The sequence below is a fragment of the Sceloporus occidentalis genome, unplaced genomic scaffold, assembly GCF_023333645.1.
Source record: "Sceloporus occidentalis isolate IW3139 unplaced genomic scaffold, rSceOcc1.0.p SCAF_86, whole genome shotgun sequence".
Taxonomy (NCBI): Eukaryota; Metazoa; Chordata; class Lepidosauria; order Squamata; family Phrynosomatidae; genus Sceloporus; species Sceloporus occidentalis.
Window position 1 is genome coordinate 2,253,444 of NW_028317066.1, and position 20,189 is coordinate 2,273,632.

The 20,189-nt window shown below is 46.4% G+C and overlaps 1 protein-coding gene across 1 annotated transcript in view; it reads right to left on the minus strand.

Moving 5' to 3' along the window:
• LOC149285004 (uncharacterized) overlaps positions 1-19,619 on the minus strand; it is a 40,740-nt gene extending 21,121 nt beyond the window's left edge. Inside the window, exons 1-2 of the mRNA XM_089495922.1 lie at positions 19,566-19,619; positions 17,720-18,091 (exon numbers count right to left, since the gene is read on the minus strand). Coding sequence (XP_089352048.1) covers positions 17,720-18,091; positions 19,566-19,619 — 426 coding nt within the window. The remainder of the gene's footprint in view (positions 1-17,719; positions 18,092-19,565) is intronic.
• Between the last annotated feature and the right edge of the window lie 570 nt (positions 19,620-20,189).

The following is a 20,189-nucleotide window of genomic DNA, read 5'->3' on the forward strand; positions in this document are numbered from 1 at the left end:
AGAACTACTCTTCAATGAGTCCGTTGTTGTGTGCTTTTCAAGACATTTCCAACTTACGGCAACCCTAAGGCAAACCTGCCATAGAGTTTCTTGGCAAGATTTGTTCATAGGAGGTTTGCCATTGCCTTCCTCTGAGGCTGAGAGCAAGTGACGTGCCCAAGCTCATCCAGTGGGTTTTATGACTGAACTGGGACTCGAACCCTGGTCTCCAGAGCCATAGTCAAACACTCAAACCACGACACAACACTGTCAGTCTTCTAAATTCAAGGGCCTCCAAACCTCCCGTCACCTTTCAAAGACACTTCAGTACTTCCCCTGTGCTATAAATAAATAAGATAACCCCCTTAGTTCTGCTGTGTCTTTGCTCCTCTTCCTCTCAATTCTTGGTGTTTTCACTCAAATTTAACATATAGAGATTCAGTACTTCTTGTCTTCTTGGTCAAGGCAAGGTCCTACTGAACCTGGAAGGTTTTGGTCAACCTAAGTCCTGCCAATCTTATTGGGGCAGCACTGTGTCCTCTAGTTCTGGATCTCCTTTACCCCCCCCCCTTTTATTGAGTTACTGTCACCCTTTTCTCCTTCCGTTTCCAAGAGTTTCCCCTTCCCTAGGCTAGCCCTGTGACTTTATCCTTTCTCCAAACCTTTTTCCACCGCTAGGTTTTAACCGCAATAAATGAATTGATGGTCCATCTGAACATCTAGGTATCCTCATTGCCTACCTGCCATGCTGAAACCAAAGATCCTCTCAGTTTCTTTTATAAATGGCTGGAGACCTGGCCTCCTGGCCTCCTCACTGTTGAAGTGTCCAGTAAGGAATGGCCAGTAGGAATTGTTTAGTTCTGTTTCTATGGTAATTCTGGAGGTTGTGAAGGTGGGAGCATGGAGACAAAGAACCATCTATGAGGCAAGATTCTACAATGGCCATAGGAGGAGGAAGAGGAGACCTAGGGCAACTTCCAAACACTGGGGGAAGAAGGTGAAATTGGGATCATATCACCCTTCCTGGTGGACAACTCCGTTTCACAAGCTTTTTAAAAAAATAAATTTTATTCATACACACACACACACACACACAACAAATAATACATAGAAAAACAAACAAATCACTCATAAAGTACATTTGATACTTCCTAAAACCAACCTTTCACCGATTCATTTACTCACTCTTCATATTTGCATATCTTCTTTAAATAGTTCTTTTTCCATATTTTAATCAGCTTGCCTTTCCCATGTCTACATGATCGTCTTATCCTCTGGTACTCTGATTTCTGCTCACTTTATTTCTCCCCCCCCCCCCCCAGATACTTATAAATGGGATATCCTCCCCACTTCTTCTTTATGTATACATAGACTTCATCCCACTTTTCCAAATAAATGGGCTCCTTGAGGACACAATGCAAATGTTGGAAGGGTTCCCCCTCCTTAATTTCAGCATAAGGGACAGATGAAAGGAATAATTTAAATATAGATCCAGCAAGAGGTTGTTGCTAGTAAAGTACGACTTTAAACATTTGCCTTGCTCAGAGTTCTATAGGTATATTGCAAGCCAACAAGGCATTTTAATGAAGCTAGCTGCATCAGAAGAATACAGTTGAGTACATAATAAAAAAAGATAATTAAATAATTAAAAATGAGAGCTAGCTTGGCTTAGTGGCTTGAGTGTTGGACTAGGGCACTCATGGCTAGGCTATAGAAGCCCACTGGGTGACCTCATGCAAGTGACACTCTCTCAGCCTCAGAGGATGGCAATGGCAAACCCCCTCTGAAGAAAGTTGCCAAGAAAACCCAAAGATAGGTGAATGTCTTAGGGTTGCCATAAGTCAGAAACAACTTGAAGGCACACAACAACAACAACAACAACACATAATAAAATATAGTACAGTATATGCAATATAGCTGTCAATAAGCCATATGAAACTAATGTATGTAATACTGTACATTTTCTTGAATGTTCTGTCTGTTGCAGTGCCTTGTTGTCCTTTGCCGTTATGACATTGGGTCACTTCTTTGGCGTGCGGTGTAGTCTCTTCTTTGGAGGTTTTTAAACAGAGGCTGGATGGTCATGTCAGATGTGCTTTGGTTGTGAGTTCCTGCATGGCTGAATGGGGCTGGACTGGGTGGCCCTTGGGGTCTCTTCTTCCAACTCTAGGATTCTATGATCAATTCTCTGTCCACCAGGTAAAAATAATAGACACATTTACCAGCATGATCACTGTCCAGAGTGTTGGATCCATCAAATGGATTAAGCTAGTCTTTTTGTGTAAGCATAGTTGGAATGGAGGCAGATGCACCCTCAGAATTCCATAGTGTTCAGCCATGGAAGTAAACATGGTGTCAAACTGCTTTATTTATGCATCCTTTAATCTCTTTCTTATGCTTCTCAGGAACAATTATTTGCAGGCTCATTCCATCCAGTCGATTGTTGTGGGCCTTTGAGTCCAATGTAAAGTCGAAGGTGAAGTCAAAGGCTTTCATGGCTGGCATCCATAGCTTTTTGTGGGCTTGTGGGTGAGCCTAGGTGACTCCAGCAGCAGCTCCAAGACAAGTTGTGTCAGATCGGCTAGGGAGTCTGTTAAGCAATGGGGTGGACGGTATACCAACAGAATCCCCAGACTTTCCCTAGTCTTTAAGCTGAGGTTAATACATTCGATGTGGTCCATCTTACAGATAGTTATCCTGGCCAAAGCAAGATTGTCTTTATGGTCCAAAGCCACTTCCCCCATCGCCCACATCCCTTTACCTGCTCAGTGACGGAGAACCCGGCTGGTAAGGCCTGCTCCCAGATGCCTGAGCTATCATCACCCAGCCAGGTCTCCGTGAAGCAAGCCAGGTCAGCCTCTTTGTCCAGTAGGTGATCATGGACTATGTGTATCATGGACTTATTTTTGACTGACCTGGCATTACACAAAAGCAGGGATAGGTTCTGTGGTTAATTTGGTATGCTCTCCAGCTCTTTTGGGATAGCAGGGTGAATGGAAGGGGAGAGAGATATCAAACATTGATCTCTCCTTCCTCTGTAACGACATTTCACCCTCTTAGCGCCATATCTTCCGCTACCCCACACAACTTGTATAGCCACTCCATAATCAATATCTCTTGCCTCCCCCAAGTCGCCATCTGAATGATATTCTCCTTGTCCATGCCCATCTCCCTCCAAGTGTCCTACCACAGATCTGTCCAAGAACATAAGAAATAATAGTACACAAGGAAAAAGAGAACAGCCAATTGGCATCCTCTGGCCTTGGACCGGTGAGGGTTGTTCCCGGGGCAGGCTGAAGGGACCCTTTATAGTGGCACCCACAGCCACAGCCACCAGTCACCACCATGTTCCTGCCACCGGGAACCAGGGATGTTAAGGGAGAGAAATCACAATAGTACCGTCTCAATTCTTCAGGCAAGAAGCATCAGGCTAAAGTCACAATGGGCCAGTCTCCAGGTATGGAGCACCAGCCTGCACTCATAATAGTCCCGTCTCAATCCATCAAGCAAGGAGCATCAGCCTGAGATCACAATGGATTAGTCTCAATCCTTCAGACAAGGAACATCAGTATGAGCACCCAATGGTCCTGTCTCAATCCTTCAGGTAAGGAGCATCAGCCTGAAGTCACAAAGAACAAGTCTGATTTTACTATTGTGACAGGCAATCCTGAAGTCTCTATTGTGACAGGCAATCCTGAAGTCACTATTGTGACAGAAAGAAAATTCAAAATGACCTGAAAAAACTGCAAAGCTGGGCAAAAGCTAATGATATCATCCTTGTGGGAAATGCTTTGCTCACAGTTCAAACCTTTCAGTTCATCAGAGAGTCCACACAGGAGAGGAACCTTGGAAATGCCATGGAAGTTAAAGTGGTGTCAAACTGGATTACTTCTGCCGTGCGGATGCAGCCTATGTGTTGCCACCTGGCCCACCGTATAAGCCACCAGATGGCAATGCTCTCCTGGCTCCCTTTGTCACAAGACCCTCTTTTCTCCTCTCTGTCTCCTATTCCCCAGCTCCTGGTGAAGTTTTTGGGGCCAGGATTAAGAAGCGAAGATGCATGTGGGGTATGGAAGGAAACTTGGCAAGCAATTGCACTGAAGCCAACTTGTTTATTTCAGCCTGAGCTCCATGGATCTCCATCCTCTTCTTCAGACTCCTTGGTGAAAGGCAGTCTTCCTAGCAGAGAAGGCCAGGTCCTCCTATAGACTGGGATGTTTGGACCTCCTCTGCTGGAAATGGAGGCATCATCGTCCCAGGTGAGGACCAAGGTTCATCCTCTTCAAATCCCACAAAAGGCTCCTGTGAAATGCCTGAGACTGAGAAGGGAAGGGTCTCCCTTCCTTCTCCCTACAAAGAGAGACAGACAGACAGTGGGGCTGGACTGGGAAGGGCTACTGGATCCCAGGCTGAGGAGGGGGGACTGAGCATCCTCTTCTTCCTTTTGGCAGCCATTTTCCTCCTGGGAATGGCCTAGCCCCCCCCCCCCCCTCCTCCTTCTTTCTCCTCCTTCTTCTGGAGGGACTGAAGAGACAGTTTTCTGGCAGAAACTCTTGTTTTTACAAGGAAAAAAAGCTGGTCACTGGGTACAGATTTTTGGATGATGCTATCTATCTATCTATCTATCTATCTATCTATCATCTACTGTTTCAGGCTCTATACGGATGTTAAGAATGGAATTGCTCAATTCAGCACCATAAAACCAATATTTTCTTGGAGAAAAGATCTCAAGATCTATCCATCCATTCAAGTGTGTGCATGGAGAGAGTGATAGGTACATGCAAGGCAGGGGCAGAGTGTGGAATTCTGGGAGAGGAGGCTGGTGGTTGGCTTAGAGCCAACCCCTTGGCTCTAGAAGGCTGTTGGGTTTGTCTGTTGGCTGGTTAGGAAGATGGGCTCCTTCTGGGTTTCCTTGGCAGGGCAGGGAAGGTGGGGGTCTCCCCAATTTGGTTCCTCTGTGTGAATGATGATTGAGGGGGAAGAGCCCCCATTTTGGAGCCAATGATTGGGGGCTGGAGGGTCTTCGGTAGGGAGGCAGCTTTGGGGACTTGAAGGAGGGAGGGGGCTCCTCAAAGCCCTTTTTACCTTTGGATCCTCCTCCCCTCCATGGCCATGCCTTTCTCCAAGGGTCATCCTGCCCTCTTTTCTCATAATAACCCCCCAAGTACCTGGGTCCCAATGAATCCCCGAAAGCAGGGGCAGGGAAGGAAAGAGGGAGAGGAGGCCTGGTATGTCCCCTGACTTCTCTGAGGGGGAGAACAGTGGCTTCCTTCTTTCTTATAACCCCCAAGGGCCCCCAGACGACCCTCCAGCCATTCCTCTGAATTAACAAGGGCTCTCCCTACTTCCCTCAGATCAGACTGTGAGGGCAGCAATGGCTTCAGGGGCTGAGACTGCACATGCGCACATGCCCCCAAAGGCCCCTCCTCAGCATGCGCAGGGATTGGCAGGGCCTAGATGCTGCTGCTGCTTATCCCACTAGTGGCCTTTGCGGGAAAGGAAGGCATGTGCCGCGGGTTCAGCGGCCTCCCCATCCTTCCCTCCTTTCTTCCTTTGAGGAGACTGCAATGGAGCCCAAGGTGCAGAGCTGGACTCAGGAGGGAAAGGGAGGAAAGGAACATTATTCCCCACAGTCACAAGCAGCACAAAATGACCTCCAGAATACAAAATGTGAGTCTGGGGCAGGGGGCAGGGTCTTCCAGCTGCTCTGTCCCCATTGGCCAGCCTCAAGAAGAGGCAGATCTTCTGCTTCTCTAGCTCTGCGTGCGGAAGAGTGAATGAGGAGAGAGTAGCAGAGTTTTAGAGGGAGAAAGACAGACAGGAAGGAAGGAAGGAAGGAAGGAAGGAAGGAAGGAGAGAGGGGGGAGTGGAGTGAAGCGACAGCAGAGAGACAAGGCCTGGAGCCACTAGGCTTCACTGCTGCACTGCGATCTGGCTGGGCCTGGCTTGGGTCTACTGCTGCTGCTGCTATCCATTAAGGTGGAGAGGAAGGAGGCCCAGCAGTCCTTCTAGGCATGGCCCACTCTCTCTGAAGGTGGGAGAGTGGGACTCCCCAAAGGGGATTTCAATGCTTTTAATGGTGGCTCTCATGCAGTAGCAAAGATGATGATGATGATGATGATGATGATATTATCAGGTCTGGGGGAGGGATGGAGCTGCCGCCTTAATCATCATTAGTGCCACCATCACTAGGCATTCTTGCTTTGCACCACTGTAATGGCCATGGCTCAGTGCTATGGAACTCTGGGAATGTTCTTTTGGTTTGGCATTTTAGGTGTTGTTAAGGTTTGGAAATCCTGTTTGAGGACCCTTCCGACATTGGGGCCCTTTCATCCTCCATTTTGGGTTCCCTGAAGGCCTCAAACTGCCAAGTGTTGAGACAGAGGCAGCCATTTTGTGTTCCGGCGGCCATTTTGTGCTTCTTGTGACTGAGGGGAATAATGTTCCGGAACCTTCTCTGAGCCTCAGTTGAACAGAAGCATCTCTTTCTCTCCTGAGGCTCCAGAGTCAGAAGGAGGCCAGGGTCCTTTTGCCAAAAGGAAGGAAGTGTGTCTCTTTGTGTGTCTTTTGTGTCTCTTTTCTGAGAGGGTTTTCTTATTACAAAGCTCTGCTCCTTCTGGGGAACAAGGGTTTTAAAAGGGATCAGAAATGGGAGGATAGTTTTAATACAAGCCTTATTCTTCTTCTTCACAAACATTGCGCTTTGGCTTCTAAGAGGAGGACTGTCCCCCCAAAAAGGCCAAAAAGAGCTCCTTTGGGAGGTTTTAAGTCTCCCCAGTTTCCTTATTAAGAGATTTTTATGCACAAAGGAAGTTGACAAACCAGACCATCTCATATTACCAAGAATGAAACAATCAAATATAGAAACAAACAAACAACAACAAAAATAAGGATTAGACAGAAAATCAAAGTGCTTATTTTTTGAAAGTAAAACCATTATTAAGAGGGTAAAACCAGATTTTGGTACTTCTACCCTTTTACAACCAGCTCAGGCTGTATCTACACTGCAGAAATATTCCAGTTCTAAACTGTGTTAACTCTCCTGACTCCATCCTGTGGAATCCTGGGATTTGTAGTTTGTTTTGGCACCAGAGATCCAGAGCCACCCCAAGGCAAGGCTCTCCAGGGCTCTCTTGGCCCTCCTTTGCTTGCGAATACTGACTATCTCAGGAGTCTCTATATTAGAGCATCTGGAAAACCTTTAGGTATTGTTAAGGTTGGGAAATAATGTTTGGGTCACTTCTGACTTTAGGGACCTTACATCCTCCATCATGGGTTTCCTGAAGACCTCAAACTGCGAACTGCGAAGCACTGAGGTTGAGGTGGCCATTTTGTGTTTTGGCAGCCATTTTGTGTTCCAGTGGCCATTTTGTGTTTTGGCAGCCATTTTGTGTTCCAGCAGCTGTTTTGTGTTCTGGAAGCCGTTTTGTGTTCCAGCGGCCATTTTGTGCTGCTTGTGACTGTGGAGAATATTGTTCCAGAACCTTCTCTGAGGCCTCAGTTGAACAGAGGCTTCTCTTTCTCTCCTGAGGCTCCAGAGTCAGAAGGAGGCCAGGCTCCTTGGGCCAAAAGGAAGGCTGTGTGTCCCTTTGTGCATCAGGCCATCCATTTTGGGGTGAAGGAAGGAAGGAAGGGAGGGGCCTTGATTATCTGAGGAAGGGAGGCAGGGACTCAGGGCCAGTGGGGAGGCTGGGCTTTGAGGGCTGGGAGACAGAGGTGGGAAAGAGACCTTCCCTTTGGGCCCTAGCTGGGGAGGGTCCACCGGTCCTTGCCTCCCCCTTTGGGAAAGGAGACCCCCTCAGCCCCCTGGACTAACCCCTGCCACTAGGTTTGCCATAACCCTCCTGCCAGTGGGACATTCCCGGTTTTTCACCACTAGGGGGCGTCCCTGCACGGTATTCTCCTTGACTCAGGTTTGTCCTGGGTTCCGAACCCAGTGTTGCCAATCTGGTGACTTTCACACCAAAATGGGTACTTTTCAAAGCCTTTGGTGTGATTTTGGTGCTCGGTTTTAATGGTAATTTTGAGAGTTGAAATAAGTTCCAATTATTTTTATTCAATTAGGGCTACGTTTTATAGCCATATTAACATTACAGGGAATTTTCAGGGATTTTGACTGAATATTTTGTGAGACATGGGGGGGATTTGGTGAGTTTTGGCCAAACGTTTGGGGAATTATCTTCGAGGCTTGTTGGAGGTTGCCAGACTCAGGAAGAGGAGCTCCTCCTCTGTTTGGTCCCCACGTGGACCGGTCCAAGCAAGGCAGCAGAGGGGAGAGGGCCATTTCCTTTGGCACCGAGGCGAGATTGATGAGGAGGAGGAGGAAGAGAAGGAGGAGAAGGAGGTGCATACTTCATGCTCCTGCTATGACTGACATAACAAAAACAGCAGTTAAGCTTAGAGAAATAGTATCATCTACAAAAATGAAATAATTATTTTGACCAGTGTCTAAATGGGGAGGGGGCCATGATGAGGGGAGACCAGATCTCTAAGGTAATGTAGCTTTTATGCAGCCCAGGAGCTACAGCTTCTCCACCTGGGACATAAAGCAGGTCCTCCCGCTCCTCCTCTTTGTGAAAGAGAAGTCATGATGATACAGTGACTTTGAGTGCTGCAGGGTTTCTAGCCAAACCAAGCCTAACCCTTGTCTCTTTTCTCAGGAACTTCATCTTGGACACCTTGGACACGGCTTTGGAGTGTCTTTTGTTGGAAGTGACCGAAGTGCAGGGCCACCAGGATCCCCCTTCCCACATGATGGCCAACACGAAGGCCAAGCAGAGGGAGCTGGGCTCCAACAGAAAGAGGCTTCAGAGGTACAACAACTCTTTGGTAAGTTGCCATCCTGACTGTTAGTTTCATCTGTGTCTGGGTCGGCTCATGAAAGCAAGCAGAGAACATACTGTCGCAGTTTGGCAGAGAGAGTCCTGGTTAATCCTCTGTCACCTCATTTTTTGAGGGGGCTTTGAAAATGTCCTATTTCACTCTCCTCCTCCCACTTTCCCCCTTCTCCTCAGGTCAGTTCAGCTGCTGCAAAATGTGTTCCAAGTTCAAAAGAGTGTGCGTCCCATCAACTCAAAAGAGGGGAGAGGGGAGGAGGGGAGGGGGCAGGATCTTTCTGTTGACAGGAGTCGGAGCAAAAACAAACTTCTGTACCCTTCCTCACTTGTGTGATCATTATAATTAACAACTTTGGCCATCTGGACCGCCTTCTGGTGTTGCTTGTCCACATGTTTCTTGCTTTCCCAATCTGTGAAATGCTGGTGGATATGGCAGAATATCTCTGGACCTAAATTGAGTGTGGGGCCAGTGACCCCAAGCCCAGAGTACTCCCCAGAACTGTTTTTTAAAAATGAAATTTGCCTCTGAAATTAGGTGAGATATGGCTAAATGATTCATTGGTGACTAAATGTACTATACATGTTGAGATAGTCAGTATCTTAATCAATCAATAATATTCCAGAAATGGCCTAAATTATATTGTTTATCATATTGTATATTATATTGAAAGGATTTGAGACAAACTAGATCTCAGAGGATGTAGCTTTTTGCTTGTCTGCAGAATTTAAAGTTTATTTCCTGGACTGAATTCTGAATTGGTGAAATAATATTTGCAATGAACCATGTGTTTTCCTCCGCTTCTGTTTAGTCACTCTCTGGATGAGGGCTATTTTCTGTTGCAGGTGACCTTTGCGGATGTGGCGATATATTTCACCGAGGAGGAATGGAAATTGTTGACAAAAAAGCAGAAACTTATGTACAGCTCTGTAATGATGGAGAATTATGAGAATGTGGCCTCTGTGGGTAAGGAACCTGAATCCATTGTCCTTTCTATGAAGACTGAGGGCCCTTTCATAATTCAGAGTGCTATGATTCCACTTTAGAATTATAGAATCAAAGAGTTCAAATAGACCACAAGGACCATCTGGTTGAATCATCTGCCATGCAGGAAAAGCACCCCCAAGAGATAGCTATCCAGCCTCTCTTTAAAGACCTCCAAAGAAAGAGACTCCACCAAACTCTGAGGGAATATATTCCACTTTTGAAGAGCCCGTACTGTCAGGAAGTTCCTCCTAATGATTAAGTGGAATCTCTTGTCCCTGTGGCTTGCATCCATTGCTCCATGTCCTTTTCTCTGGAGTAGCAGAAAGCAAGCCTGCTCCATCCAGAATATGACATCTCTTCAAATATTTGAACAGGGTTATAATATTACCTCTTAACCTTCTCTTCTCCAAGCTAAACATACACAGCTCACTAAGTCATTCCTCAGAGAGCATGGTTTCCAGACTGTTCACTATTTTGGTTTCTTTCATCTGGACATGGTCCAGCTTCTCAATATCTGTTTGAACTGTTGTGCCCAGAACTGGACACAGGATTATTGCAAGAGAGCCCTAACCAAAACAGAATAGAGTGGCATTATTACTTCCCTTGGTCTTGACACTATACTCCTATTGATACAGCCTAGGATCACATTGGCCTTTTTAGCTGCTGCATCACACTGTTGACACATGTTCACCTTGTGTTCTACTACCATTCCTAGTTCCCTTTCACACGTAATTTAATTGTCATAACAACTTCCTGTGGAATCTTGGAATTTCTAGTTTTAGTGAGGCAATATTGTTCTCCACTTTGTAAGGATTCTAAATATCCAATCCTAAACTGCCAGTTCTGGAATTTTGTGGGAAGGAGCCATGGAGATTAATGCTTCTTGCCCTTAAATGGTCCTCAGCCCATTCCTGATCAAGTTTCCTGGCTTTTGAGGCGCTGGAGAGGCTTTGTGGGAAAAAGGCCTCCCTTGGCCCTGCAATGGCTCAGAGAGGGCCCAACAGTGGCAAAAAAGCCTCCATTCCCGAAAGGGATGCTGTGGGATATTGAGGGGCAAACTATTATGCCAAATTTTTAGGCGACACAATGTGGGGTTGCCTCTGAGATCTCCTGGGGTCCAATGTGACCACCCCACTTCCCAAGAGTAGTCCATCCCTTTCTTAGAGATGCCCTAAGGTTGTTTTAAGGCCTCTCCCTTGCACTTGACCCTCACTAATATCAAAAACGAGGTCCCGGAGCCCTTGTTCTGCCTTCCCTAATGCATTAGTTGTAGTCTTGCCAAGAAATGACCTCAAAGTGTCCCTTTTGTGGATCACACTCTGTGGGTGGGTGTCTCTGATAGAGAGATGGTGGCAATGTGAAAAACAATGTGAAAAACCAATTCCCTCAGAGATTTTGGTGAGTCTTCCTCCTTGGAGGTCATTGCGGAAGCAGAGGCTGGATGGCCATCTGTCGGGGATTCTTTGATTGAAAGTTCCTGCATGGCAGAATGGGGTTGGACTGAATGACCCTTGGGTCTCTTCCAACTCTACGAATCTATGATTCTATGATCAAAAGTGTTAAAAATCAAACAGGAGAAAGGCATCGCTCTTTTGTACATTTTGGATGTTATTGTTTACAGTGTGGCCAAAACACCTTCTCCTGGATATGCTTTCTAGACACTATATTTTTTTTAACTTTGGTGCTAAAAGAAAAAAAACCCACATAGGACCAACAACAATAACACAAATACAATTAAGAGACTTGACAAATACAAATATTTACAAGCAAAAGAACTTATGAAACATACTAAGGCGGGGTACAGGCCGCCAGAGAGAGGCGCATCCCCGGCGCCACTCTTTCCTCTGCAGAAGCACCGCAACAACCAAATTGAGCAGCGCTGTTGCAGAGCAAAAAAGGAGCGCACGGAAGCGTCTCCTTTTTGCGGCGCACTTCTGCCACCCCAAAGCGCCAGCGATGGCGCAGGTACGTTGCAGTTGTGCCGCCCCATTTGGAGGTGGCACATCTGCAGTGTCATCGTTATGCGCCGTGTATGGTGGGTGCACTGCAGCTGCGACGCCCTCGTCACATGCGAGGGTTGCTGGCTGTGTGGTCACTCCACCTACCAGGCAACCCTCACACGTGACAAGGGTGCCTCAAAGGCTTCTAAAGGCTTCTAAAAACCGATCAAAGCAGCTAACATTAAAAGCACTGGTGAAACACAATAACAACTTGTCATTGTTGTGTCCCAAACTCTCCCAGTTCCTCCCATCCATAATAAAATATAATTAATTCTTAAACAATTATTAAAACAATTATTAAAAATAGGGCAGAAGCAGTTAGAGCAGTTGCTGAACAATTCAATTAATAAGAGATTGCTGGAATGCTAATCTGGAAAGAGATATGTCTTAATGAACTTTTTAAAGCCTTAAAGACTGGTGATATATCAGATCTCTTCCGGAGGCTGTTCCATAACTTGGGAGAAGGTCCTTTGTGTAACTGCAGGGAGCCTTGTTATTGATGGCTGCAGTAAGTTTTTACTAGAGGACCTCAAAGTGTGGGGCAGATTGTATGGGAGAAGGGTATCCTGTAAGTAAGATGGACCCAAGCCATGGAGGGCTTTAAAGGTTATAACCAAGACCTTGTACTGTCCCAGGAAATTAATGAGCAGCTATTATAGGTGTGATATGGACACCTCTAGATATTCCAGTGACCACTCTGGCTGCCATATTTTGGATTTGTTGAAGTTTCCGGACTAAGTGCAAGGGTAGCCCTATGTAGAGCTCATTGCGGAAGTCAAGACGTGAGGTTACCAGCACATGCATCATAGTTTTCACGTCCTCAGGTTCCAGAAAGAGGTGCAGTTGGCGTATCAACCAAAGCTGATAACAGGCACTCCTTGCTGTCGCATCTATCTGAGCTGACATCTGGAGCGACAGATTCAGGAGCACCCCCAAACTGCAAACATAGTCCTTTAGGGGAAGTGCGACCGCTTCCAGGACCGGTTGGAAAACCTCCATACCTGGATTAGGACCCCCAACAATCAGCACCTCCGTTTTACCTGGATTCAGTTTCAGTATGTTTTTCCCCATCCACCCCATTACTGCCCCAAGACATTCATTCAGAGGGGAGATGCCTTCCTTAGTTGACGCTGAGATATCTCTGGGTGTCATGAGGATACTGATAGCACCCCGCCCCATGCCTCTGGATGATCTCTCGCAGCGGTTTCATGTAGATGTTAAACAGCACTGAAAGAAAGCATTCTTAAAGTTGTGCATAGATGGTACCTCACACCATACAACTTGCACGCCTTACTAAGAACCCCATCTATGCTATTGGAGAGGATGTAATACTAGAGGTACCTTCCTGCACATGTGGTACGGTTGTCCAAGTGTATATGAATTTTGGCATTCAGGAGTTAACTTAGTTTCAGAAATCACTTATCAAAAGATTGTCCCTTCTCCAGAACTTTTATTGCTTTCAGTGTTTATTAGTGAAAACAAGACATTACACAATAAAGATAGTGTGGCATTTTTATTGGCATCGGCCAGGATTGAAATTGCCAGGGCTGGGAAAACTGGAAAGGTCAATATGACTGATTGGTGCTCTCGATTTTGGGATTTTTGGTTTATGGAAAAGCTCACTGATCAATCCAGAAGGTTGCGGGGGGGAATCTTCCTCTGCCTTTTGAAGAATGATGGTCCCCACTTATATCTGATCTCAACAACATTGGAGCAGAAGTGGGCCTTTCTTTGTAATAGGATTCCCTTTCGATGACTGAACTGGTGCAAAGAAGGTATCTCTGTCTTCTGAGTCCATCCCTGTTTTTATGTAATGTTGCCCTTTTACATCCCATGTGACCTTGAATTTTTGAAGTTGGTTTTTAAGGTTTAAGAAAAAACAGCATTAGTGACAGGACGACGCCCCGAGGAACGCCAGATTTAAGCTCCCTTTTAGAGGAGCAACTGTCCCCAAGCATCTCCATCTGGAATCTGCTTGAGAGATAGGTCCAGAACCACCGCAACGCATTGCCCCCAATCCCCAATTCCCTCTGGCTTTCCATAAGGATTCCATGGTCGATGGTATCGAAGGCCGCTGAGAGATCCAAAAGCATCAACAGGGTCACACTTCACATGTCGATGCTCAAGCAAAGATTATCTACTAAGGCGGCCATAACAGTTTCAACTCCGTATCCCACCCTGAAGCCAGTTTGAAATGGGTCCAGATAATCCATTTCATCCAAGACCGCTTGGAGTTGAAGAGCAACTGCCCTCTCAATCATGTTGTTTAGAAATAGAAGCTGGGAGACCGGTCTGTAATTGTTCATCTCCAAGGGATCTAGGGAGGGCTTTTCCATAAACAGCCGTAACTCCGCTTCTTTGAAGCAAGATGGAAAATAGCCCTCCCTAAGAGATGCATCTATGATATATCTCAGGTGAGTCCTAAGTGCATCTCCTCCTTGGAGGACCAGCCATGAAGGGCAAGGATCCAGAGGGCAAGTTGTCTTCTTCTCATTTCCAGGGAGTGTGACCACCTCCTTAGTACTCACAGATTCAAATTGATCCAGTATGATCTCTTTCAAAGAGTCACTGGACACCTGACCTATGGCCTCTGCAATAATGCTGGCATCTAAGTCAGCTCTTATCATTTAAAGCAGGGGACCTCAAACTCCAGCCTTCCAGATGTTTTGGACTTCAGCTCCCAGAATCTCAGATCATTGGCCAAGCTGTCAGGGAGGGCATTATGAGGTAGGAAGGAAATTTGCATGTGGATGGTGATTGGCTGAGGGACAAAGAGGGAGGAGGAGCCTTTGTGGGGCTCTGGAAGTCTATTCAGATTGACTGTAGACTACTGAGGTAGGAAGGAAATTTGCATGTGGATGGTGATTGGCTGAGGTACAAAGAAGAAGGAGGAGCCTTTGTGGGGCTCTGGAAGTCTGTTCAGATTGACTGTAGACTACTGAGGTAGGAAAGAAATTTGCATATGGATGGTGATTGGCTGAGGCTTCTGGGATATGAAGTCCAAAACACCTGGAGGGCTGGAGTTTGAGGATCCCCGATTTAAAGCATGACAGTGAGCTGTAATAGCTCTTACAATGGGTCCTGGGGGGTGGGTACATCAGTCTGGTCCAAGATACCCCCACCTCACTCCAATAGTCCCACTATGCTTCTCTTCCCTTGGCCCTTTCACTCCTTCTTCCCTTCCTTCCCTTCCTTCCTTCCTTCCTTCCTTCCTTCCTTCCTTCCTTTCACCTCCAGCCAGCCAAGCAGAGAGCTGAGCCAAGCCAGAAGCAACCCTTTCTCTCCCCCAATTCCTCCAGGGGCCAAGGAAGGCAGCAGAGGCAAGGCAGCAGTGAGAGGGGCATGGCCAGGACTTTAGACCCGACCCCTCCCCCCCGAAGCCAGAGGACACCAGCCAGGAGACAGCCTTCTCCCTTAACATCCCTGGCTCCCAGTGGCAGGGACGAAGTGGTGAATGGTGGGTGAGGCTGTGGGTGCCACTTTAAAGGGCCCTTCAGTCTGCCCTGGGAACAACCCTCACCCGTCCGAGGACAGTCGATGCCAACTGGCTGGTACCTTTTTCCTTGTGTACTTTCATTTCATATGTACTTGGACAGATCTGTGGTGGGACACTTGGAGGGAGATGAGCATGGGCAAGGAGAATATCATTCAGATGGCGAATTGGGGGGGGGAGAGATATTGACTGTGGAACGGCTATACAAAATGTGCATGGTGCGCTAACGGGGTGAAATGTCGTTACAGCGGAAGAAGAGATTGATGTTTGATATCTATCTTCCCTTCTATTCACCCTGCTATCCCAAAAGAGAAGGAAAGCATACCAAAACAACCACAGAACCTTTGCCTGCTCTTGTGTAATACCAGGTCAGTCAAACATAAAACGTAGATAGTCCATGATCTCCTACTGGACGAAGAGGCTGACCTGGCTTGTTTCATGGAGACCTGGCTGGGTGATGATAGCTCAGCCACCTGGGATCAGGCCTTACCAGCCGGGTTCTCCATCAGTGAGCAGGTAAGATGACGTCGCTTTGGTCCATGAAGACAATCTTGCTTTGGCCAGGATACCTATCCATAAGATGGACCACATCTAATGTATTTGCCTCAGCTTAAAGACTAGGGAGTCTGGGGATTCTGTTGGTTTAATGTCCACCCCGTTGCTTAACAGACTCCCTAGCGGAGCTGACACAACTGGTCTTTGTGCTGCTGCTGGAGTCGCCTAGGCTTTTAGTCCTGGGCGACCTCAACATCCCTCTCAAGGCCAGTTTAACGAACGTATCTGGTGCAGATTGGGAGTCCATGGTCAGCTTGACAAACATGGGCCTTTCCCAGATAGTCTCTGAGCCCACACACTGTGCAGGTCGTACTTTCGATGTTGTCTTCTGAAGGAAACAGGCACATCCGTGGGTGGAGGTAGTCAATATCTCCACATTGTCATGGACCATGGATCATTTCCTGGTCAAGGTTGGGCTGAAGGCCACTATTCCCCCCCGTCAGGGGTGGAGGACCTATTAAAATGGTCCACCCTCGAAGGTTGATGCAACCCACTAGGTTGCCAGAGGTAGAGGGTATGATGGCTGGTAATGCCTGCGATTCTGTTGAAGCTCTGATCAATACTTGGAACAATGGTCTTACACTATTGCTCCCAAGTGCCCTTTTTCAACCCGCTTCAAATCGCAATTTGTGGTATACTAAAGATCTCAAATTAATGAAGGGGTTGGACAACGGCTAGAGTTCCGCTGGCAGAAATATGGACTGATACCTGATAAGGGTTTTTTCTTAAATCCTATGGAGTAGCAATAGATGCAGCTAAGAAGTCCTTCTACTCTGCATCTATTGCATCTGCAAAGTCTCATCCAGCAGAGCTATTCAGGGTGGTAAGGGACTTGACTCAAATGCCCCCACCCTGAACTCTTTATTGGAACCTACATAAGTCGGCTCTGATGCTTTTAATAACAACTTTGCAGACAAAATCTCTCAGATAAGAATCAATTTGGACTCTGGCTTTACGACAGAGGCGACAGGAGAAGTATCCGGACCCTCCGCTTATACAGTTCTTCTGGATGCGCCGGGGGTTCAGGAGCCTCCCCTTCCTTCCCTCATTTCTTCCTTTGAGGAAACCACAATGGAGCCCAAGGTGCAGAGCTGGAAAGTCAGGAAAGGAAGGATCTAGTTTGGAAATATAGCTGTCCCTGTGTATCCTGTATATTTGTGTGTGTGTGTGTGTGTTTGCCTCTGCTGTTCCTATGGCTGGGAATGGAGCTGAGGACGGAGGACTGAAGAAAGGGTCAGTTTTGGGCAAATTCAGAACTTCTGTGCAACAAAGAGTCCAATGTGTTGAAATAGCAAAGAACTTTATGGTGAACACATAGAAATTCCGTGTTTAAGCCAGAACTGCCCACTCCAATCCAAACAATACATTAAAACCCCAAAACCTAAAACATCACCCACTTCCAAACCTAGCCCCCACCTCCAATTCCCACAGTCTATGCTCTGCAGGTATCAAGGACCCTTTGCCATTCCCACAAACTAACCCTTTCTGTTAATACTGGCCTCCAACCTTCTTAGGCCAAAATCCCACAAATTGCAAAAGCTATCATTCCCATAACTAATAAAGCCAGCTGTAACAAATCCCAACCCCCCATCTACTTAACCTATACCATGACCCACAATCCCCAACCAAACATACAACCCAAAGTAATTTTCTTTACGATTAGCAATGAAAACCTAATCTTAACAAAGTATAACTTTAAAACATAAACAGACATATGGACAGACAAACCTTACAAACAATATCACAAGGGCCTGTTTTGGACTGTTGGATTGAAAATAAATTTTTTGTATTCGTTATTGACAAATATAATGTTAGTTCACTACGGAGATTTTTGTGGCTTCTCTCCTGTGTGGACTCTCTGATGTCTCACTAGGTCTGACTTCTGAGAAAAACATTTCCCACAATGCTGGCATTTGTATGGCTTCTCTCCAGTGTGGACTCTTTGATGCATCACTAGGTTTGAATTCACTGAAAAACATTTCCCACAATGCTGGCATTTGTATGGCTTCTCTCCTGAGTGGACTCTTTGATGCATCACTAGGAGTGACTTCCTAGTAAAACATTTCACACAATGCTGGCATTTGTATGGCTTCTCTCCAGTGTGGACTCTGCGATGCATGACAAGGATTGACTTGTAAGCAAAGTATTTCCCACAATGCTGGCATTTATGTGACTTCTTTCCTGTGTGAATTCTCTCATGACTCAAATGTTTTTCTGTAAAGAAGGAGAATGACCGATGAGACTGAAAATCACAGTTAAGAGGGGAGGGTGTTACCCCATGATTTAGCCCTCATTAACCTCTCCTTATTTGCGATTAACTTAATAAAGTTGCTGTGAGTAACTTAAGCATGGCCCTGCTGCTTATGCCCCTAAACCCACTGAATAGTTGTATCCTTACTCATAGGAGCTAGGAAAGAATGGGGACTGCCTTTAGGGAATCAGTGGAAGCAGATAGTCAAAGGACTGTTGAAAAAATATTCCATTAAACATGTGCAAAAATACTTTGATTGATAGGTCGCATCATATCCTGTGAGACTGCCATAGAGTGCTGAGTCAGAACCCAAGGCATGATGGAAGCTAACTGCAGAGGTCCCTTCATGCTGTTTGGCACCAGGAGATAACTCCCAACCAAAAAAGTATACAGCTCACATGTGGATTGGTGTGGATTGGATTGGAGTTGTGTGTACAAGGGATGGTGAAGTTGATGGAAGTCGGAGAGGATTATTTTGTATTATTTTGAAACTTAACATAAAGAATCACCAAGGACCTGAATGATATCTACTGTGTCTGTGACTTATTTTTAAGTGTGGAAAGTGGTGGGTATTGCCACTACCTATATCTAGATATTTGCTTCTGTACTCTCCTATGCTATTTTTGAGTTGCATCTGGGAGTGTCACCCTCAGATTGTAGTGTACATTGGCTTGTGAACACGGTCAAAATTCAGAGCCAACAAGGACCTGAGAGGCGGTGTGCTAATCCCTTTTGTCTGAGGTATTTGCATCAAACAGCCACTGCATTCAGTTCAGTTTCATGCCATTCTTTCCCCACACATGAAATATTCTAAAGTGATATAAACCTTTCTGAACCCTCAGTTTCTGCCCCCAAGCAACAATTTCAATCTAAATATCAGCCCCAACTTGCTGTTCTTTGGTGTCAGTCTAGTTACAGACAGACACTCTGTTTGCTTTCATGGCTAAGCACCTCAATGCATTCACCAACTCCAATTGTCGTGGGAACTATTGACCTCTTCCCATTCCAAATTCTCAACAATTGGAATAATGATCTGTATACGTAACGTATCACCATTAACAAAGCCTTACATCTATTCACCACTCCCACCTTTGTTACCTCGTTCTTGCATGTGTCTGTGAACACTTATATGTATGTGTCTATGTGTTTTGCTTTCCCCCTAAATAAAACACAAAAACCTATTTCAAATGCCTCTGAAGATCTGTTTGATTCAGGAATTGCTATAGCTGGGCTGAATCTAGAGGTCACTATTGCCCCAGTAAACCTAATTCGTTCTATTGAGCTAAGTACCAAATTCCCCTAAAAGCATAGCACTTGTGGGTGTCCACCCAGACTCCAGCATTTTGGGTAACAAAGGCCCGTTACACACGGGCCTTAAAGTATGAACTTCCGGACACCCCTAACCCTAATACAGACCCAGTCCGTACAAAATGGCGGCACTCTATGTAGACTGCGCCACCATTACAGCGTCATGAGCACGCTGCCTCAATACGGGGTGGTGCGGACGTGACGTCGTCATGCTACGCCAGGGCGCATAGTGTGCCCTTTCCCCAGCCTCAGAATGATCTCCAAAACGGAGCTCCTTTTGCCGTTTGTGTCGCTGGGCGCAGCATTTAGATGGCTGCGCAAGCGACGCAAAGGTGAAAGGGGCCAAGCGGCCCCTTTCTCCTCCTCCCCGTCACCGCCGGGTGTCCTTGGGGCTTGAAGCCTCAACGACACCCTTTCCAGGCCGCAGGGAAGTGGCCTTTTGCCGCTTCCCCGCAGCCTGAAAAGCGGCGGATCGGGGCCTCGGAGGCTGCCGTTCTGTAACCCGCCAAAGGATGTCTTGAATCAACCATGGAGCTAAGCAAAAGAAACATTAGAGAAAAATGAGTTTTTGTGTCCCCCTTTCCTCCCTTCATAGATGTTACACATAATTGCTAAATGGAACCCCTAAATATGTCTAAAAAGAATCATAGAATCGTAGAGTTGGAAGAGACCACTAGGGCCATCCAGTCCAACCCCCTGCCATGCAGGAAATCCAAATCAAAGCATCCCTGACAGATGGCCATCCAGCCTCTGTTTAAGGAAGGAGACTCTATCACCCTCC